Source organism: Micropterus salmoides, unplaced genomic scaffold (genome assembly GCF_014851395.1).
Source record: "Micropterus salmoides isolate LMB-PRFRI ecotype aquatic unplaced genomic scaffold, ASM1485139v1 Ms_hic_scaffold_4, whole genome shotgun sequence".
Lineage (NCBI taxonomy): Eukaryota > Metazoa > Chordata > Actinopteri > Centrarchiformes > Centrarchidae > Micropterus > Micropterus salmoides.
Genome location: NW_024043372.1, coordinates 8184043 through 8207970, shown reverse-complemented (window position 1 = coordinate 8207970; position 23928 = coordinate 8184043). Strand labels below are relative to the sequence as shown.

The window sequence follows — 23928 nt, the reverse complement described above, 5'->3', positions numbered from 1 at the left end:
CACTAACTACATTGATTCAATCTTCCTTCAACATGTCTGTGTGTGCTGTGTGGGTGTGTCTCTCTGTGTGAAGTAACGTTGCTCGGCAGCGGCAGAGCAGTGATGAAACGCAGCCTCCTTTACGTTTATGGTTAGGCTGCAAGATCTAGATCTAGAAAACTGACTCATCTTAAGTTACATACATAAGCTATGTATATAAGTTACATTATGTCATGTGACTTACTAAGGTAACTTACTTATTTTAACCAAAATCATGACCTTTTCTTAAACTTAACAAAATTGCAACAGTTTCACCACATGTTTATTGTTACCATGGCAGAATATCCGGTGCGTCTGTCGGTCATGTATTTCATATTAGGTATGAGGACGTGTTGAATAGCAACAGATTTATGGACTAAATTTTCCTTCCACTAAAAATACTGTAAGAGGGAGCAACAAAACAGCTGTGACAAACCACGAGAACAGGAAAGCATGGTGTCAATTATAATAAGGTGAGCTAAAATTAAGATTACATTATCAAAGGCTAATTAAATGACTAAAATGTAACCAAAAGACTTAAACCGATTGTAGATCTGGTGCCAAAGTTACCACCAAGATTATTTCAATTCATGCAAGTTCAATCTACCTTTTCCCTTTGGCTGACTTGTCCTTAAAAATGTTCTTTCTAAGGGTGCTTACTTTGTTATAAATAAATAAACATCAAGTTGCTAATATGCACCTTTTTAACCTTAATTTATTGAGGTAAAGCCATCATTTAAACTTTTTTAGCCTAACTCTTTACATTAAATTCATTTCACAGTTCTGTCCGAAGACTTACAATAAGTGCATTCAAACTCTCATTCAACCAGCTGCAGGAGAGAGGAGAGACTTTTTTCTTTTTACTCTTCCATGCCAGATTCTCCTCCAATCCAACCTGTTGATCATTCACACTACAGACACTCCAATGTAAGCAATCTTTAAAAGGCTACAGTTCTCACTGACATCTCATTATTCTTCATTATTGATCTCCTAAAGGAATTTGAAAATCCATGTGTTTATATTAATGTAGCAATGACATAATGGAAATCACAGCCTGAAGGTCCCAGGAAATATGTTTGTTATCTGCCCAACAGTTTGGCAGTGATTTAAAACAGAAGGAGCTGACTCCTGGGCTGAATTTATTTTCCTCAGTAACAAAACACAGATGATAAGAAAGGTAAAGCATTTATTAAACAAGATAATAAATGATGGAGAGGTTAAAAGAAAATTCTTCTAGAGAAACACTCTAGAAAAATCTCCTATTAGAGTATCATTTGTAAACAATTACATTGTCCAGTTGTTTTAGGAAATTACTAAGTCTGTTTTTAAGAAATTTATATTTATAATTTTATAAAGATGTATGTCTCAGTTAAAAAGCAATGGGCTTGTTGAGTAAGTCATAAAGTTGTTAATAAGGTCGTCCTTGGATTTGTCAACTTTATCCAATATGTTTTATTTAATAATAATAATAACAACAACAATAATAATCTTTATTTGTAGAGCACTTTTCAAAAACAAGTTACAAAGTGCTTTAACAAATGTAAAGTCAATAATACACAAAAGACAATAATACAAAAACAATACATGATAAAAGCAAGAGAACACTGAATACATTTATACAGTATCTCACAAAAGGGAGTACACCCCTCACATTTTAGTCACTTTTGTTGCCAGCGGTTTAAACATTAATGGCTGTGTGATGTGTTATTTTGAGGGGACAGCAAATTTACACTTTTTATACAAGCTGTACACTCAATACATTGTAGCAATGTGTCTTTTTTTAATTCAGTGTTGCCACATGAAAAGATATAATCAAATATTTACAAAAATGTGAGGGGTGTACACACTTTTGTGAGATACTGGATACCGTTAAACTTCAATTAATAGCTGAGTCCCAAATACCCCATTTACTGGCCTGGTGTGGGAACACATTTTGACAAATAAACAGCCTCGGTTAAATGCCTGGTCTGGTTTTTATATATCAAAATGTCATTATGGACATGCTACACATCGTTAGATCAGTTAGATTCTCCACAATTCAATCGTTCAATTCATTTAACGGAAACAATGAGCCCCAAAGTCCAATTCTTATAGATTAATAAAATAAAAATTAATCCAAGATGTGAATACTGTTGTGAAGTCCATCGCTCTCTGTCTGCTAACTTCTGCCACATTTCTCTCAACCTGCACCCTGTTGTTGTTTTCATTACGTTGCTACCTTCAAAATAAAAGCGCATAATCTGTCGGAGCTAGATCAAATGATTGACGTGTAATTGACATTATTTGATCATTTTTATACAAGTAATATTCTGTTTGAAATAAATAAACTGTTTCATAGTAGACTATTTCAGTTTTGTGCAAGAGGAATTAAAGGCCTGTCCTATATGGACGTCTGTCCCAAATATAGGCAGGGTCAAATCAGTGATTTTAGTAAATAAAAGCCCGGGCTATTAATCAAAGTTTTACAGTATAACACTTTGGTGGAGATCCAAGTCAACAGCTAAGATTAAATAAAATACTTGAAATTGGTCCTGTCGTATAGACACAAATAAAACAATAACACTTTTTATAAAAGGTTGTGTAACAACTTAATTCATACATGGCTTCATAAAATATTTGATACTCATTGTAATTAAAGTATGCTACTGCACATTTATGTAAAAGTAAAGCAATATATAAAATAGTTTGAGCAACTATATCCTCTTTATGCGTGCTAAAAGTTTATTTTAAACTTTTATTTGTGATTTTTTCTTACAGTGCTATAAGCAGTAAACCCTGTAAGTTTTAGGAAAGTTCACTGTGATGCAGTTCTTTGTGATAAAGTGCTTTTATGAAATGTATTTTAGGCAAAGTTAACCAAGCACTAGAAATGATTCACTTCTCACAGTGTTCACGCAAGTGGTTTGCTTTAGCATGAAGTTTTGTTCTGTTAGCTTGGAGCTGGTTTGGGCTGCAGCTGGCTGTTCAGCAGCGAGGGTTGCCCATTCGGCAGATACAGACAGTTTTGAAGAGCCGACACTGGCAAAAGGCACAGAAATCACAGCACACATTGCCTGGAGATTTACAGCTTCCCCACAAGGGAATGCAGTCAGCAGGAGGAGGAGGGCGCTTCTTCACGCTGAATTTGTTCTGAGAGAGAGCAATTACAATACATGAGATCATACTGTTGTAAGCAAGCAAAAATAAGAACACAGATAAGAAAAAGAAAAAGAAATACACATAACTGCAGTATGTGACTATGGAGAAAATATGAGTTAGGAAAGATGGAAAAGTTTAATGTGTCTTGAGTGGAAATACTGTTATAGCCAGATTGTGAGAAAATTGTAGATGAGTTTCAAAAATAGCAGTACACTCTTGGCTTTGGACAAAGTATATGTGACAAGACAATCTCAGCTGAAAAGGTTGACTTATTAGCTTTTTTTTAACCATCTTACACTCAAGACCATGAGAAGAAAAAGTGAGTGGACCTTTTGAGTTAATAATAAAAATAATTTTGCCTCACAAGGAACATTCATTCTTACTTTTTGATATCTAATAATTTTTCAATAAACATATCTAGCATGATTTCTGAATAAGTCATCATCATACACCTTAAAAAACTTTTTTTTGGTCATACCTTTTTTTGTTTCTTTGTTTTCTTGTTCTTCTTAGCTGATTTAGGCAACTCTGAAACAGAACAAAAAATAATAATTTCACTTGATACATTCCACTGTCATTTCCAATCACAGTGGAAAAGATTATATTTGACATCATCCTACAAGCCTGTCCCAGAGTGCACAGCATCCAACCTCACAAAGACACTTGTTAAAGCTGCAGTTGAACATACAATGCCAAACCTTCCACGTCTCTCTCTGCAGCTCGTATCACCCTGCTATGCCCCTCCAACCAAACCCGCAGGTTCACATAGCAGCAGAGGAAGCCTCATCCCTCATAGGGCTCGCTCTCCACGGTGAGAGCCTCACCAAGACCCCAGTCCGTCTTGCAACTCATCTTCTCACAGCTGCGACGTCTAACGGCAGGATGAGAAGCTAGTACATCACTGTCCTCTAAAGTTATTCCCCATTTGTCAATTCGAGTGTCATGGCAACAAATATAATGAGCCCGAAGCTCTGTGTGGAGAGACGTGTTCACACATGTGTTTTGTACTATACGCTGTTGTTGGCAAAAGAGGGATGGACTGTTCTTTCAGTGCTGGTGATTGGTTCAGCAATTGTGTTTGCAAAATGTCTGAAGCTGTGCTGAAGATATTGAACTTGACCACAAGTGCGGGGAGGGGGGCTGCGCAGCATGCGCCCGAACAGGGATTAACACTCGATTATAGTCTCCCTCTGGTTCTGATTGGTTATTTTGATTCAGTCACAGTGGATTCTTGCAAATGCCATTAGAAACAGCAGGAGCCAGGGGAACCAGAATTTGTTTCCCTAGATACCACATAGTGACAGTTTCAGCAAATATGCCAAAAAGCTCTATTTATAAAAGCTACCTGCTGAATAGTAATTGAGTTTGTATCAATGCATTTGTGGTGGCGCCTGCCACAGTTGACATTGCCACAGTTTAGTTTCTCTAATTAGCTCACTATCTATCTCACATTTTGAGTACCTTTAGTTACCTTTGTACATGATCTGGTGTGGTACCACTATGCTTGGCCTTTCAAAAAACTCCACAACTATCAGCTGCTCTGGCTTGCAGCCTCCTGCATTTGTGTCTCATCAGGAAACACCAGTATAGCCAGTACAGTACAAAAATGACCAGGAACATTACAAATGCAACATTATGAATTCAGTTATTTATAAAAATTGGAGACATTTAAAAAATAAACCCTTGTACTGCCTGTACAAGTGAAATGAAAACACTGAATTTTAACTTGCAAACTTACCTACAATAACTACAGGAGGTGAGCCTATCTCAAGGTTTTGAGTCAGAGCGTTAGATACAACAACTCTGTTGGTGGAAAGTCTCTCATCAGGGATCATGTGGGCAGAGCCAAGGAAGTACTCTGTCGCAGCAAGGACAAAGCAGCCAAGTAACAGGAAGGCATGCATCTTTATCTGCAACAAAAGTAACAACAATGGATACTTAGAATTTATGTTTGTTTTGGCAAGTATTAAACTTAGCAGTATCGGCAGGAATTAAAAAACATACACCTACAGAACTAAATTTTCTTAAATCAGAGAGTGAGTGCTAATATCAGGATGCTAACATTCTCACAATGACAATGTTAACATACTGATATAGAAAGAGGTATATATTTAAGCCAAATTCATACTTTTTACGTCCGCAAGCGTGTGCTTTGGTCAGTGTGACAAATGCTGTCAATTTGTGACCGCGAGGACTGTATGCATAGCAAGTACACCGACTGCCCATGCTCCAGATAATGGGGCAATGGAGCTTGTACATTTGTAGTTGGTACTGTTGGACATTGGTGCTTTGATTTGCACATGCTTTCCATTGATGAAACACAGTGGAAAGTTCCAAATCATCCAGAAATCGTGTGCTACCTCCCCTCACTGTGCTTGGTTGGGAATGCAATGAACTCCGGCTGCAGGCTACTCCGTAGAGCTTGGCACATCTCGGGAATAATCAGTGAAACATTACTACAGTCCAATCTGTTTGCTGCTATACTTTGCTGCAATGATCCCGAAGCGTGGAGCAGCAACCCTCATTTTAGCATGAATGGAACTGTATGTGTGTCTGCCAGTGTAAGTCCACAGCTGTCAGTGGAAGCGAAACGTGGAAGGTACTGTAAGTGTGTTAGCATTTATAATTAGAATTAAACACAAGCTTATTGGACAAATACATTTTTGACCTGATGATGATACTAGATGAAAAAGTACATAATCACCCAAGTAATTAGGATTCATCCTCTAGAGAACATGATATACCAAAATTCATGCCAATCCATCCTATAGTTGTCAAGACACTTTACCCAAAACCACAAATGTTAACCTAATGGTGGCATGTGATGAAAAATCAGGGGATTACTAAAGTTAGTAGTTTTATCTTCTGGACACAATGGATAATTGTATAAAACTGCAAAGCAATTTGTCCATTGGTTGTTGAGATATTTCAGTCTGGACCAAGTGAAAAGACCAACCGACTCACTGACAGACCAGCATTCCAATTCCTAGCACCACACTGCTAAGATGGCTAAAAATAGAGGAGTGGGTCAATGGAATAAATTAACAGACATTTTATTTTGAGTTCTTTTACACAATTTTATCAACTTCAACTGTTAGAATATGTTATCTCTCTGCCATCTGAGTCACAATTTTTCAGGTCAGCGTTACCGTGCAGGGCTGCACATTCTTCCATCAAGTATGTTGTTTATAAATCCCAAAGTGGCATACGCCTTTTTTAGTGCCTACATAACGTTTATAAATGAGGCCCCAGGGCATACTGGTTATTCTTCAAACTTGACTGAAAACAAAAGGTGATTGTGCCTTTTGAAGTGGAACGGTCTTCCCCATATACGCTTACATTCTGCAGTCTCTGCTGATGCCTTTAAAAAGCAGCTGAAGACTCGTTAATTCAAATTGTCCTTTGTCTTGCATCATGCTGTCTAGTGTGTGTAATTTTGTAATTTTAAGGTCTTGTTGCTTATGTTTTGTTATTTGTTTGTTTTTACTATTTTTTGGTCTTATTTTTAACAATTTAATTTGTGAAGAATTTTGTGACATTGCTCTGTGTAGGTGCTATATTAAATAAATTTTACTTACTTACTTAATTTCCTGCATGTCTCTCTGCTCGCCTGCCCTCAGCATTACATAAACCATTTGTATGCTTGGAATTTGGAAGCATGTTTACAGTGACAGTCTGATTTCTGATGCTTTTTGAATTGTTCCAATGTGTGCTGCCATCCGCAAAATCCTCTTAATAAATGCCAGGTGGTGTTTTGTTGAAAATATAACCAGGCCATGGTGCTTCTTCTCTGTGTTCATGTTTGCTATGAAGATCTTTTCCTTCACATTTATTGTCTGATGACATTGCTGCTACAGTCAGTATTGTCAGTGACGTCATCAACATTGCTGCACGCAAGCTGCCTCAGACACCTTCAAAATTAATACTGATGTTTGGGTGTAGCTGCTGAAAACTGGCAGCTAGAAAATAGAAATAGCTTCTGGTTTGGCTGTCTTGTACTGGCAACAACTGCAACTTTAAATCGTGCATCATTTGACTGGTTGGTTTCACATTTTGCCGGCCAACCAGTGTTTTATTGGCTTTGTTTAATATAATAATGTAATTTTTAGAAGTGAAGTTGGTGGAAGGGCAGGTGAAAGTTTGGGGATGCTCAAGTTCCTCAGCACCAACAGAGCTCAGGCCTATGAATGCAGATCACCCGATGATGTAATCATGTGTATGAAAAGGGCACAAATGCATTTGGGTCCTCTTCTCAGACATCTGGAGCTCGGGGAAGAGCCGATGCACCTTCACATAAAAAAGGAGCCAGATGAAGCAGTTTCTGGCATCTGGTAAGGATGCTTCCTGGGCACCTCACTTTGGAGGGTTTCCGGACACGTCCAACTGATAGGAAACCCTGGGGAAATCCAACATCCTCCAGGAGGAGCTGGAAGATATTACTGGACGTCTGGACTACCCTGCTTGGCCCGCATGTGGTGTTTTAAATTTGGCTGTCTGTCTTTTTGCCTTCTTCAAATGAGAAAACTCTTGCCTACTTTCCTGCTGGGATATTTAATAATTTACAACATTTAAGTTTCAGTTGACTGAAATCCCATAAATTAATAAATGCTGGGAGTTTTCTATTGTTTTACTTTCAAGTCATATTCAGTTGTACGCTTAGAGATACTTTAATTAAATTTTTAAATGAGAAACAAAGTGAACATTGACCTGAAAACTGAGGTACTGCAAAACTTTATAGGTAGTAATATCTCAATGCGATTTAAAGGATTTGCATATACTGCTGATCAAAGCCAACTAGTACCTTCTTAGTTACTTCAATGACTGTTAATACTTCTGGCCTTCTGTAGTGCTTTCTAGTCTGCTAAGATCTTTGAATGCTCTAATCTCCAAGTCCACCCACTGATATAGAGCCACTGAAATCCGCTTGGTTGGTATCATATTTATTGGATACCAAAACAACCTGCACAAATGTGGACACAGTTAATCAAAATTCATCTTGCCACATTATTGAAGCTATCTCACTGTAGGCTACCTCATATTGCTGGCTGTTTGTCAATTTCTAGTGGAATAAAACACAAAGATAAAACTGTCACTGTGAGCATGCTACCTTTAGCCTACCAGTTATTGCTAGATTGCGCAACGGTACTACTTCTTTAGTGAGCTTGTATTCATCGTTAACATATGCAACCTAAATCTTATCTCTCCAGTACTGTACTGAATTACACAATGAAGACTCAATAGTCCATTCTCAATGTGCCAATATGTTTTTACAAAGTGACTTTGTAGATGTTACAGTTCCCACAGATGGCACTAAATGTTACTGAAGAGCCATTTGTGTGTCAGGTAACGCTAAATGACTTGCTGTTAGTTATAGCAGAAGGAGAGTTGCTAGTATCACTGTCTGGAACTGCTGTGCTGACTCTGGGACTGTCTTGTCCTCTGCATGTTTGCTTCACAGTAGCAACTGTAGCAACAGTCTGCTAATTCACAATGTTGCTAATGTTAGTTCGATTACTTGCTGTGTTGTCATGGTATTTGTCATGGAATTGCATTTCTCCAGAATCGCTTATCCCACCTTTAATCTGGGTCAGCACTCCCCACCTGTTTGTGTTATTATAATCTAATGTTATATCACATTTTATATTAGTCAAATATTATCTCTGTAGTGGCGACATATTACACAGTTTTATCCAATTTCCCTTTTAATGCCAAAACATACAGAGAAAACATTCATAAATAATGTTTTTCAGTCTGCACAGGAAAGCCAACTGAAACAAATTGACCCCAAAGCATCAGTGTTGCATAAAGCAACACATACAAAACTCTGCTGCCTTTCTCACACTGATCAAATGCTAATTAATAGTAATAACTCAAAGCAAAGGGCTACAGCACTGTGGGAAGTGTAGTTTGATCTGCTGGGCAGGGTTACCACTTTAAGGCCAATAAAAAGGTTCAGCCAGGCTGTATATTATTTCTTTCACCTGTTTTTCTGCTGTTTCACACTGTCTGGAACACAAGATAGTCTGTTCAGTCTCATAGTCTTGTTTTCTTTCTACCTATTAAGCACCAGTAATCTTCATCCAGACTTATTATTGTAATTTCCATGATTATAACTTATTCTGGTGTTTAGTTGTTAAATGTAGTCTCTTGTTTATAATTTTACTCACATCAGGATGTTGTTGAGAATATATTTAATTCACTTTGGTTCCTAGCTTGTTTAATGCAATCCTTGTTTTCACCATATTACCAGAGAGTAGACAACATTACGTTAACACCTCTTGTGAAGGAATTTACAACCTGAACAAATTTAAAGGGACAGATGTGACAATCAGTGATTGTTATGCAATGTGAAACAGTGGAAGTAATAACTGTTTTAGTAGCTCTTTATTCAAAATGAGTGGCTGGAATAGTCACCATTTTGCAGCAATTATCTTTGCCATAAATTTGACAATTTCTAATTGCTCTTCCTTTGTATACTTTGCAGGCCACTGTGAAAATCATTGTTCCATTATAATGCACCCTCTGGTGTCTGTTCATCTGTGAATACTGATAAACTAGTGCATCATGAGTGCAAACATTATCTTTGTTTACAAATATCATGTAAGAACCCAGTTTAAAAAGCTGATATTTTTAGTGATTATCAAAGGCAGATATAGACTTTTGAAAAAGCTTGTTGGGCTAAAATAATTACATATAAACAGACTGTGGTATATTTTTATTTCTTATATTTTCTGCTGCATTTGTATGCAAATAAGGGAACAATATTTTTTCCAACCTTAAGCTGTTCTATCAAAATATTTTGGATGAACATCACTGAAGATTTGTAAAAAAAAAAAAAAAAATAATAATAATAATAATAATAATGTTTAGGCATGTGTGTCATTGTATTTGTATTTTGGGTTTCAGGTAGTGTTACACTTTGTTACAATGACGTTTGTGCTTTAGAAATCTAAAGTCAACTAAATGTTTGACGCTTTGCTTCTTTATTATGTTATTCATGGTGAAATAAGATGTACCATGTTTTTTCTTATACAAGCTGAGGGTCCAATTTTTTTTACACCTTGCTAAGTAAAACATAAGATTAAGATCCCTCCAAAGGAGACAATGTTGAAAATCATGGCAAACACAAACTCCACAGTCAACAGTTTTAAACTAACAATCAGCTATACGGGGAAAAGGGCAATATATGGGGATAAATAATATAGCCATGTGACATCTGCTGTAGTGATGGTTAATAGTAGGGATGCACTAATCTCACAGTTAGCATCAGCATGAGTCTGATATCCAAAAACACTGCACTGAAAAAAATTCACAAGTTGTTCATTCTGACAAAAGTGAATAAATTCCTATTGATACATGAGGAAAATGTTGCAGCAGTGACATATGGAGCTCAAAAGTGTCGTATGTAATTAAAGTATTTATTCACTTATTCACGCATTATTATGTAAGATTACTTTTTTTTTTTACTGCTAACATATATAAGGGCAGCTGTATAAGTGCATTTGTTATGATTACATTACGATCAAACACTAGTAAGTCGACAGCTTCGCTAACACAGCCAAATATAAACCAAGTGCGACAACACAAGACATAGCAAACCAGCTAATACGTTGTTATTTACTAGTCCAACATAAAGAATACCTGCTTGGCATCTGTCTTGCAGCCTTTTTTTTCACAAAGCTCTCGCCAAAGTCTGGGAGCCTCTTGCTTAGACGCTCTCTTCTCTCTTCTTAGCTTCCTCTATCAACGTCCTCTTCTGTCTCTTCACCTCTGCCATTAGCTAACGTTATGTCAGAGGAGGCTGCTGAGCCCAGTTATGTTGTCCGCTTGCCCGGCTTCGGCACAACACTGGTGCCGCTTTCCACCAGCTGTTATTTTATGGTAGAAAAGTTACATAATGTTGCTTGGTCACTTGCCACTAAGACTAGAAGAAGACAAAGAGATCTGTGTACCTGATAAGCACTGTGTGTGTGTGTGTGTGTGTGTGTGTGTGTGTGTGTGTGTGTGTGTGTGTGTGTGTGTCTGCCAGTTGTGTTTCTCGCGTGTACGAGCACATGTGGTCAGACAAAGAAAGAATGTGCAGCGGGACTGTAATTTTTTTTTCTGCATATTGTGTATTTGTGTTTAAGGCCGAATCAAAAGTATATTTATGTTTATGTTATCTGTGTAACAGTGCAAAGTTAAAAGGAGTTAGTTATGAGAGTATGAGTAAATGAAATGAGTCTGTGTAAAGAATTACATTCTAACAACAGTTTAGCAGTGGCTGAGAATGAAGGTTACATAATCCCACGTTAACAATGATCGCAAAAATAAACCTCATGAAAAACACATCATTGTACATTTACAAAACATACACAGTCCTGTGCTTAGCCAAGTAATGTTACAGTTAAGCTATGTGAAGCTAACAATGCCCAACTACGTTACCAGTCCGTAAAGAAAGAAGTAGCTTTGGCGTGGTTAGCTGGCAGGGAAGAATTGTTCAGTTGCAGTATTTCGCTGTGCAGAGATACAGATGAGAGGGTCTGGCCACTCGTCTGTTCACCTCAGAGTTAGCCACTGGCTAACTGAGCTCTTTGCAGGATCTTAAGCAGGACTTGTCACAGCAGTAATCTGAGTTTGCTTGCATGTCTGGTTCAAGCAGGCCATGCTCCGAGGCCGCTGTGCTGTTGGGTTGGCAGCTCTAGCCGTCACATCCAGAAGAGGAGCGGAGGAGAGGGAAAGAGAGCAAGAGAGCGAAGCGGCGTTGTGCAGCAGTTTTTATCAATGAGATGATTTCTGAGGTCACAGGTCAATGACCAATCGTAGTTGCAGCTGGGTCTCTAGGCTGAATTCACACCTCTGTGTGACTTTCTGGAGTATTCGTGGTGAACTGAGTTCAATGACTCATATGATAAAAGTTAATTTATGAACACCTTCGTCTGTGAAGTCCCTGTAATCCCAACATACTGACAATACCGAGCTAGCTTCTTCAAAAGATCTCACATTGTACATTCTATACTTTTTACATCTTCATATAGCTTATAGAGTCATGTTGGTGTGCGATGCAGTGCCTTAAAGCATTACGTTGTTGTGATAGATTTCATGCCTGGGATTCCAGTGTTTCATAGTGCAGTAGCAGGCACTGCAGGCGCGTAGTGGCAATGACAAATGATTCTGAAGCGGTTATTTTAAGATAAAATTACTACATAGTGTTGCTTTTAGGGATTTAACATTCTGAATAATTTTTCATCCATGACAACTTCTGAATCAACTGTACATGACACGAATCCAAGCAGACCACAGTCAGTATTCTTTGTGAAAAATCTCTCCTTACTGCACTTCTAAAGCCTGTGTTTGATACTTGAAAAATAGATTTTGGGTGGAGTATCACTTTAAGCATTAAGCAGTTCCTTTGAAAGCAGCGTAGGCATTGAGCAATAATGTTAGACACATTGTATTTGTGAAATAGCACCTCAATCCACCTGGAGACGTCGCCTGCCCAGCGTCTGGTTCAACTTTAAAGTGTCAACAGAGTATCAAAGTGGCTGTTTTTCATGAGGTTTTGGAGACCACATTTTAGAGCATTGATCATTTCAAAGCGGAATGATTTAAAGAGGTGAATCAATGAGAGAAAACTCAGTGGGGAAGTTAACAAGCAACAAAACCATGTGCAGATGTGAGGGCAAAAAATGTCTACAGTCGCTCTACATGCTGCTGTCCAGATATATATACTGTAAAAAAGTGCAGAGAGAAGAACATATTATATCATTACGGAATTTAGACAGAAGAAACATTAAATCATCCCTGGTGATTTGCAGGTTAATGTTTAGATAAACTGTTTTAAAACGGTCATTTAAATGACCATATTTCAGTGTGAAGCAAGGCCTAACTACATGTTAAAATATAGTCATTTATCTCTACAAGCTTTCAACCTACAAATCACCAAATTAACTGGGATGCAAAATCTTTTGATGTGAATTGAATCTAAATTTAATTCATCAGAGGATTTTCACCTCAATCTGAAATTAGTTAAATGAGCAAAAGCTGCAGAGAATCTCCTTTAATTTCGCCACTCTGTGATGAAAAGCTTGGAAAGCTTCACATTTATATCCAATATTCACTATGATTGGCTGATTTGATCACGTCATGGGCATGACCACTGAAACTCTGTTGAAAATGTGTATATGCCGTCACACACAGTCTTCAGACATGCAGGGCAGCTGACTATGAGCTACAAGAAAGACCTTCATGAAAGATTCAGGAGAAGCCCCCTGAGAATACACATTTGGACATTTAACAAGAAGCGGAGCAGAAATGAGAAATAATATTTTGGTATGCTGCTATTTTACAGCAAAATGCAGTCTTTGTTAAACTTCAAAGGATACAAAGGAGCGCATTATGCTAACAGCAACAATCCAGGACAGGAAACAAACAACATCAAAAGACACCCCATATCACCTAAAATTACTCTCACGGGGGCTGTGTGAAATTAGTAATTGTGACCCAAAATTTCACGTCAGGAAGCACCAAGCGGCAGCTGTGGGACATCTGCAAGGTCAGAAAAATAAAATGATTCTCTTAATTTTCTGTTTCTTGAGTGAAAAATACTACAGTCATTCATTGGACCTCTGGTGTAGTGGTTATGTGGTGCTGAATGGAGAGCTCCTGTAAAGTGCAGTTTACACACATCTTATAAATACTATAACATTTTATTACTGAAGAGTTAATGATATTAAAGGAAATATAGTCCTCTTTCCATGGTTGAATGACATGCGTTATTATTGCTGCATTCTTAGCTTGTACTGCACTAATAATGTAGTAGTAGTAGCTGTAAATTCACTGATGGTGGTATCCTCACTCATGAATATGTATTTCATGTGAGGTGACTGGATTTGCATATGTTGTATTTGACAGCCTACTACTGAAAAATGTTGGCTGAAAAAATATTTCTTCCATTTGGCTTTGACTGAATAAAAAAATAAGTTTTAGTTTCACAGCAAAAACCCAAATTAATGTATTTTAGAATACGTCAATGATACTCAAAATAAAACATTTCATACCTCTCTACAGCATTTAGAAAGCAACTAAAAGTGGCTGAATGTTAATTCAGGCTATACTATTCAATACTCAACAGCTTTACATTTGATCTTGAGTGAATTATGTAATTTAAGAACCAATTAAAGGTGCAGTGTGTGTGAGATTTGGCTAGATTTTTTTTAGCTTAAAACATTCAAAAACGTCATGTCAAATACATCTATGTATTCTGTTGCAGAGATAGCTACTGAAATTAGCATGCCAACATGCTAGCCCTGGCCCGTCCTGTGATGTAATACCCCTTGTGCCTCAAGAGACGATAGTGAGTCACTGCAGTGTCCAGTCTGCCCTCAGTCCAACATGAGGAGATGAAAAGTAAAGCTGCCCTGAGGGCTTGTCAAGTTACGCATTGTGGCGATAGGTCTGACTAAGTTGAAGGTAACTTACAGCCTCCAGAAACATAAAGATGGCAAAGAAAATAAGTGATATAAAAAGAAACAAAAGTTATAAATGTTGGCGTGACTTTCCACTACTGGAGACAGTAAAGAGATGTGGTTTGATGATGAACTTCTCTTTTAGATTGGAAAGTAACTTCTAACGTTGTTTAGAGAAACGTATCTTTAGTGATAAACTAATGACACAAACCATACCGAAAACTAAAACAAACGTGAAAGTTTTATTGGATTTTGTATATTCCTTTTTTATTCTTTCTGCTGTTAATTAATAAATGGATTTGTTTTGGATTTTTTTTTAGAATTGATGAAATTGTACAGACCCAGTAGTAGACTGAAAAAGTGTCAATCAGTTCAACATATTGGCATTACTGTTAAGAGATGAACAATGGAAGTTTGGAAAGTTTACTATACATTTGATTATTGCGAGTGTCTAAATGTGTAAAATCTTGAACAGTGTTGTCTCTGCAATTATTAAATTATGTAATTCTTGTACAACACTGCCCCTCATTTGTCTGGAGTATGTGGCCAGGAATTACATATTGTACCCTTACACACACACACACAAACAAAAAAATGATTTTTCTGCAAGCCCATTTGTCACACAGTGCTAGATGTATGTATGCGTTTGTGTGTGCATGTACAAATTAAAGTCGTACATGCACTAAGCATGACACACACACCAGCCCCAAAAAAAAACTACTTACTTTTGGCAAAAATAGTTTAATTCTAATAATCCAAAGTAAATGAGATTCAGCTAATTTGAAAATTGTAAAACTTTTACAGTATATTAACTACAGTATGTGATTGTGGACACAATCAAATCAAAAAACCTTTCTCCCCTGACAATCACATTTTCTGTTGGTCAGTTTATTAGCAGTGTGAAATACCATATACAAAATTATGATATTTTACCAGTCCGACCCAGGTGGTCAGATGGGGTGTTTCTGGCCACACCAAGACAAAACATCTGACTTGCACCAGGTAGAGATTATTCCAAGGAGTTCTGTACTTTGTTGAAACACACACACACACACACACACACACACACGCGCACATGCACACACACTCATAATTTCTGAAAAAACATGTCTAGGAAACTGTGTTGGAAGTGGAGGTAGAATAACATCAGAGCACCCGAAGGCCTGGTTCTCATTTTGAAATAATTTTCAGTAATTTCCATCACCATGGAAGTTGGCAATAAACACATGGGGTTCCTTTTTAAATTGATCTTCTCTGCTGCAGAGGATGCTGGCTCCACTTTCACACACTGGCCTGCCTTTTTTGCTTTGCTTTTTCAAAAATCTGGTTTAGGACAGCAGGAAAAATACGTCAACCTGCAATTATTTATTTTCATAACTACAGAAATTAGTGTCTTAAAAGGCTGTGACTGAAATGGTGCTAAATAAAAACACAAGCAATTTTAACATGAGTTAAATAAATAATTGCTTTAATTTACAATGAAATAAACGTATTGGAAACCAGGAACTAAATACTGGGACAATGAAGACAGAAAACAATTAACAGCCAGTATCTGAAAATTATACTAATGTTTCTACATTATAATGATTCTGATTCCTGTTTCTAACAGATAAAGACAATTAATTAAATTACATCTACATTAAATTTTATCTCGACTTGTTTATAATTTACATTGATTGTAAACACTTCGTCACATGTATAAGTGCGTTACAAATAAAGCTATTATTATGATTATCTTTATTATTATTATTAATTCAAAACAGTTCAAATTTGACAACACTTTTTCATTTGTTTTATCCAAAGACACAAACATTTGATAATGTTATACGGGGTCTGCTGTTTTGAGATAAAATACTAGCTTCAAAATATGTTAACCTAACTAGACTAACAGGACTGTACTGAAATGTAAAAACATTTTAAAGGTGTACACTAATCATGATCATGACCTCGCTGTTACAGGACAGTCTTTACATAGTGCTCATAGAAGTGCTCATAACTAAACAATGTCGTTTGTCAGTGCCTTTAAAAAATGACCCAAAAAACAGGCACGTCTCGCTCACTTTTCAAAGTCTTTGTTTTGTTTCGCCACACTTTTACAGTTTCAGTGTGATTTGCTCAATTAAATCTCTCCCAACAGTGACTCCTCTGACAACCCAGCTGCTGAAATCCAGATGTTAGAAGATTGTTGAGTGTTGATTCATTCATCTAAGGTTGCCTACAATAAATTCTGCTGGCCTTGGGCTTTGCCTCTAAGTTTACATAAAAGTGAAGGTTAGTTGGACCCTAGGCAGCCTGAGAGGAAAACTGCTGTAGTCCTATGTATGGGTAATTAATAAAATAATCTATGTTTTTATTTTGTGAACATTCTCCTAAAATAACACTATGATGGAATATTAATCAAAGATAAAAGTTTCTCTTTGTAGTAACTGAAAATACAACATAATCTATCATCAATATACCAAATGTAAGTCGCTTTGGATAAAAGCATCTGCCAAATTACTAAATGTAAATGTCAGGTCTCTATTATAATAATATAGTGATTATATATTTTAATTTAATTAACTACAATGACATTTTCTGTGTTATAAAAAGAACTCATGGTTTTCTGATTAAGGTTTGTTTTATGGTCACATGTGTGGGCTATCTTATTTAAAGAACTGAATTATTCATGTCTCTTCTTCACCACATAGCTGTCTGCAGTCCAGTTTAACCATCAGATCTTATGTGTCTCTTTGTGGCTCTGTTCAATGTGACTGTGGACACAGATAGAGAGATCATCATCATCTTCTGAGTGGGATGCGCCTATCAAAACAAAGCTCTTAAAAATAAAAAAAAAGATTCCACCAAAAATCTGTCTTTTAAGAATCAAACACTGTGATCTAGAAAGAGTTTTTGGAAAAAGTTAGTATCTTGCTCCTTCATGGAGGATGGCAGCAGTAGTCTGCTTAGATTGACAGCAGTTACAGTGGATAACAACAATACAATTTTACAACTAAGTACAATAAAATTGTCAAAATATCCATAGAATCTTTTTTAACTCCTCCTGCAACATAAACACACGTTTCCACTGTTGATCCATGTGTTCCGCATGTACCAAGCACTCAGTGAACTCACTGAATATAAAGCATTTGTCACCAGCGCAGTGGGTTTATCAAAGCTTGTTTGGTGAAAACAGCTAGCTGCTGCAGCTGGAAACAGGTAGATGAAAGCGGTGAAACTTAAAAATAATAACTTTATTTGTCCCCTTGGGGAAATCCATTTCTTAACATACAGTACATGTCCATAAAACCAAAACACGGAGCTAAAGAGGTTAGAAGTTCAGTAGAGCTGCAGAGTAGCTGATATTCTCTGTGGGTTCATCACTTCAACCTCTTTCACATTACAGACACTGATGCTTGGACAAAAATTGTTTGATAAAGCTTTGAGTTTTAATATTTAATATTAGAAATAAAACAGGCAACATTAAATAACTGTAAAGTGTGTGTAAAGTATCTATGAATGTATCCATAAGTTCAGTGGCACTGTGAAAGTTTCTGGCTCAGTTATTCAGACGCATCTCTGGGGGACTATAAAATATCTTTTCAGATTCACATTTTCAGCCAGAAAACCAGCGGAGTGTGAAAGTTGTTTTACCTGAAATAGGAAAGCAATGTTTGCAAAATCTTGACATTGGCTCATCAGAGATTGTATTTCTTGGAAACCTTTAAATCATTTGGATTTTCAAAGGAAGCTGAGGTCCAGCTTCAGTTTTGGTGCGCGTCGAAAGTGTGTAAACCTTCTCTATCACAGTTTGGTTTAGACAACTGCTAAAAGGAATGCATTAGAAAACATAATTAAGACTGTATCTATTATTTTCTAATTCTGTTCACTTCACACATCTCTTAAATTAAAAAGTTAAGCTTGACCAGAAATGTTTTTATTCTGACATAGTCTCCCATATTTGAGGAAATGCTGTTTCGAAGGAGAAAGCGACAACTTTCATTTCATCTAAGTGGCTTAAAAAACATACATTTGGAGAGACTGTTTGATTCTTTAACGTACTTTGTTTTTATCATATTGTTTTGTTTGTAATTATTGGTGGTATTTCTCACATCTTGTACTGTAAACCATTGACACTTTCAGGTATATTTTGTTTTTTATTTTACATGTTATATTTATGGTATATTGTATTTCAGCATGTTATATTTAGATATGTTATTTGTCTGCTGTGTTAAATGTTGAATGTCCAGCACTCCGAGCTACCATTTAGCTAGACAATCTTTTTATTGTGTTGACATGAGTTCAAATGTTGTATGAAAATATTGGATATATTTTATTAAGATTTTATTTACTTTTATGGTACACTAATTTTAATTTGTATTTTCTGCGCATTTATTTTGTAATTTAATGTGTATTTTTTTTTATCACAAACAATATTAGTTTTTTTCATAAAACCCATATAGTGACTAGCATTGCCAATTAGGTAAGGTTTTAAATTAAATGAAACATAAAAACCAATAGAAAATAAATAATAATCCCCACAGACTAAAGGGCAAAGCTCCAGATCCCCTACTTTACGATCAAAGAAACCACTGGAGAAGAGGTCAAAGGTCAAAGCCTGGATAATACTCCTGTGTGACTTAACCTTTGCATTTTGTTCCCACACAAGAATCTAAGAACTGATGAGGGTTTTTTTTAGTCAGTTATCTCTGTTGGTCAGTGAGGCAGTTGACGACAGATGTCTTGCGGATTTGGGGGGGTGGGGGGGGACTACTTCAGAAGGGTAAATCAGCCAGGACAGGAGTTTTAAATGTCATGACATCTGGGGCTGCTCCACACTGCTCACCATCTGTTAATGGTTCCACAGGTAGACATAAATTATTCTAATCAGCTAAGTATTTGGGAAAAACGGAGTTTCCTTCTGTAATTCTGTAAGCTTTCCACAAAAAAAGTTAATGAAACATGTTCCCTGAGGTACCCTTGCAATTAAAATACATAAAAATCCTCCTGTTTTTTAAAGTAAATATACTAGAACTTAAGACACAGTAATGTTTGTGACAAGGATTTTAATGACAAGATGCCACAGTCAGCTTCATGATATCCATCATATTATGGCAGGCATCCCACTCTACAAACTGTTGATATTTCATTTCTCACATGCAAGATTTCAGACACACACAATAGGGTGGATCTGAGTTGGACACCATTTTAAAAATAGAGCAACAACTGAAGGGGTTTCATCTCTCAAGTAATGTGATATAACCTTTATATGCCATTCGTTTCATGCCATAACGCACAACTAGACACTTCAAGACAATACTATCAGTGCAGACATGTAACAACAGGCAGTTTCCTGGAGGTACAATATGTCTCATTATCTTTTCTGTCACAGCGGGTTTGGAATCACGAAAGGGAGAAGAAACGGATAAAAGTCGTAATGGCGAGGAGTGGAACTCACAGAAAAGAAAATTATATAAAACAGAACTGATAACTGGAGTGATTCATTTGTTGCTGCGGTTTTGACATTAAGGGAAAATCAAATATGTTTGCCACACTCCACGGAGCATCTATATCTTCATATTTACAATGCATTTACCATTCAATAGTCTGGGCCATTGTGTCAATAAGAAGTCACACTTGTGACCCATCAGCCATTTGCCTGTCTTAGTGTTTCCCATGACTGGAGCATGTATGGAGCCAGTCTGTGTGATGGTGAAGCACATCAGAAGAAGTGGACTGACTAGTAAATTACACTCTGCAAAAGGTAATCTCGGATAATTTCACTGATGACTGTAATTGCTGGCCACGGCAGTGAGGTCATTGAAAATGAAAAGGCCTATTAGTGGACAGGCTAATGACACTGGTCTTTTTAGAACAGGTGGGCCAGTCCACCATTCTTGTGTGTGGCTCATTAATAAGACATTTACCAGAACAAACGTTACATAAAAAAAACACTACAGGAGGCACACAAATTACTAGTATATATATATAGTATATATATAGACTTTCCATTGTCACCAAATCCCATGAAAATACTAAACCCAGCAATGTGTTAGTCCTCTGTATATTTTTTCTGCCCTGCCCTGTCTGTAGTACCTCATGCCCTTTAAGTACGGATCACACACACGCACACAGACAGACACACACACACACACACACACACACAAAATCAGCAGGGTCTTGTATCAGTAACACAAATAAATAAGCTATCATTCTAAAATTATTACAAAACCTACTGCATGTAAAAGGTACTTGGTATTTGTCACATACACACACATGTAGCAAGATTCATCCTCTGCATTTAACCCATCCCTGTGCAGCGCCCGGGGACCAACTCCAGATCTATATCAGTGTTTTGGTCAATGGAACTGACTTAAGAACCTAAAATGTTTTTGATGGTGGGGGAAACACAGACATGGGGAGAACATGCAAACTCCACAAAGAAAGGCTGGGACGACGGGGGTTTGAACCCAGAACTTTCTTGTTGTGAAGCCACAGTGCTATCCACTGGTTCACCGTGCCACCCAATTATGTAATAACCAGGTTAATACAGTGCATGAAAATGCGTTGTCTAGTTTCCTGCGTAAACCTTTTTATTCAGAGTAACCTGATTTCTTTGAAAACGTTCTGATACACTACCATTGTAACTTAAATATGGTACTCAGGCATTACCGCTTTGGGGACTTTCATTTCCAAGATCACAGTAAAGGACTGAATTTTGACTGAAGTTTCTATAGCAGAAAGAGTAAGAAGCAGTGCTAAGTGTTTCACATCTGCTGATCTGGAAATTGAATCTTAAGTTGTATTTTTTTTAACATTTAGCAGCAGCTACTTTTAAACATCTGTTTTTGTTCATATGGTGTGTTAATAATGCCTGGATGGTGCTGCCTTCTGATTCTGAAAAAGCCTTCTGATTTTCATTTTCACCTCAAGGCCTCAGGAGGATGAGAATATAGACGAAAAGCACATTTCTGAGGAAGACTTCAATCAACCATCAAGTTGCTGATTGAAATTGTGCTGTTTACCCAGACTTCCTCATAACAAACATCAGGTTTACAGCAGTCACTAACAAAAAATGACACATTGTGTTTAAGACACTGTTCAACGACCATTATTGTTAATTATGCCATTTCTACAATATGTTCGTATCATTAATTATTATGCATTTAATTATATATTTACACTAACTACTTTATAACACTGATGTTTTACAGCTAAACCCTTAATTATATACATATATATATATATGTAACTCATATGTTCTAAGAAGATTTTAAGAATTATGTGGCATTGTTTTCTAAACTGAAAAATGTTTCAAGGTTCAATCAAGGTTCAAATCAGCAAATGGAGATCAACATATGAGCTCTGAAAAAATCACATCATATCATTAATAAAGCACATATTGTTTGATTTATTATAATACTGACTTTCTGTAAAACTTTTGGCTGTGGTTTTACAGAGGTTACAGGTCATAAAGGCTCTTTAACATTTGATCATCCTTTTAAAACAGTATAGACATTATTGTGGAATTATAAGTACACTTTTAAGACAATATTAAAGATAAAATGTTATACATGTTATATTGTGCTATGAATGTTATGAATGTTCATGACACAGGTTTCATAAGAAGTGTAGAAATGTATTTCAATGCAGCAGCTTCGACTTCTGTCCAGAACTTTAAGGTCAGCAATCTGCTATTGATACTAGAATAAAACTTGATGTTACTGCTAAAACTCTTCTCCCTCTTTTAAATTGACTGTGATCGTATAGTCGACAGATGGAGCCCTGACAGCGTTGGTGATTTGCTTTAAACTCAATCAGGAAAAATACGGTTGTGTTTTCTGACATTAATACTACCCATGTTGTAGGAAGATAAATACAGACGCGAAGAAATTAATTTACTTAAACTGACATTTACAGCAGAAGTTTATGTAAGTGGCTACGGTGCTCAGTTACAATTTACAACCTGATCAACCTTGTTCCAGCCTTTTCTCATTGTGATTGAGCATAAACGCGTCGAAACACTCAAAGTCACATCACGGAATCAATCCAAACATTGGAGACATTGATCAAAAGTGCTTAATTTCAGTTTATCAGTGACTAATTTGTTTTTTAGTCATTGGGCCCAGATATATATTTTAAATGTATAATGTACATTGTACCCACTGCACTTTACAGGCCACAGCTAGGGAAATCCTTTCAAATCAGCTGGCACAGAGGGAAAAACTGTTGAGGAATTTTTAACATGCTCACAGAGGATGATTTCCACTAAATTCAGCTTTTTTTCTCTGACATACAGGATTAAGGCATGCGAACCATAAAGGAAGTATGTTGTGTCTCGACGTGCATTTGCATTGCTCAATCGATTTCCTGGAAGTGTTCGGACATGACAAGATAGGATAGAAAACTGTATTCCTCTTACCTGTTGTTCCTGGGCCAGCTGTCTGTCACGCTCTCTCTTTCTTGCTTTCTCTTGGTTCTATAGAGTGCCGCTCTCTTTCCCCCTCTTTTTCTTTTCTCGACACTCGTCTTTTATTTCTCTGCCTCTTTGGTCCACAAGTCACCACAATCCTTTCCTCTCCTCCCTCCCTTTTTCCACACTTCACCTCTGATTTTGTCGGGGTTTTCTCAAAGTATCTTCTTTTTTGCCTTTTTTCACTTCTTCTCTCTCGCTGTCTGTTTCCCTTGTCTTTGTTTCTCTCTCTCTGTATAAGTTTTTCTCTTTCTCCAAACCTCCTTTTATCCCCCTCTCCTCTGTTTCTTCTTTTATCCCTCCTTAAGTAGCAGTACCTTGCCCTGCTGTAGATAATGAAGACATACTGAGAGATTTGTACTGGAGGCGGGACTAGCACTGCAGTGGGTTGGGGGATGGGAAAGGTCAAATTATACAGAAGATGGACAGACGAATGTGAACCAGACCCTCCTGTGTTCTTGGCTTTGTAGCTTTTATCAGAGGCCGATAATGGCCTTTTAGGAAAATCCTCCCTTATTTCCCTTTAACTAGATCTGTCTGTGACAATCAGTTATTTATTGATTGTATAATGTATTGTCCTTTTCCCTAAATTTTATTTCTAGTTCAGTTTGTGATTTCCTACGTTTCCCAGAATGCCACTCTGGACATGCAACATGAGCTGTGTTCCAAACAACACTCTAGCTTAAGTCTAAGCAGGTGTTTAGTGTATTCACACTGGAAAAGTGACAAAAATTGGGATCCTTAAACAAGAGTCTACAGCCATACTAGCGGCTCTGTGAGGCTGTAGTTAAACACAGGTGTGCTTTGAGCTAAATGCTAACGCTAGCATGGCAACATACTCACAATTACAATGTTAACATGCTAATGATTAGT

The 23928-nt window shown here is 36.9% G+C and overlaps 1 protein-coding gene across 1 annotated transcript; it reads right to left on the bottom strand.

Moving 5' to 3' along the window:
* Positions 1–2370: 2370 nt before the first annotated feature.
* On the bottom strand, positions 2371–23396 carry asip1 (agouti signaling protein 1). The gene is made up of 4 exons (XM_038695445.1): positions 23005–23396; positions 4895–5066; positions 3635–3684; positions 2371–3147 (listed from the first exon to the last, which is right to left on the bottom strand). The coding sequence occupies exons 2-4, from the start codon at positions 5058–5060 to the stop codon at positions 2983–2985; spliced, it is 381 nt and encodes a 126-aa protein (XP_038551373.1). The 5' UTR covers positions 5061–5066; positions 23005–23396; the 3' UTR covers positions 2371–2982.
* Positions 23397–23928: the final 532 nt, after the last annotated feature.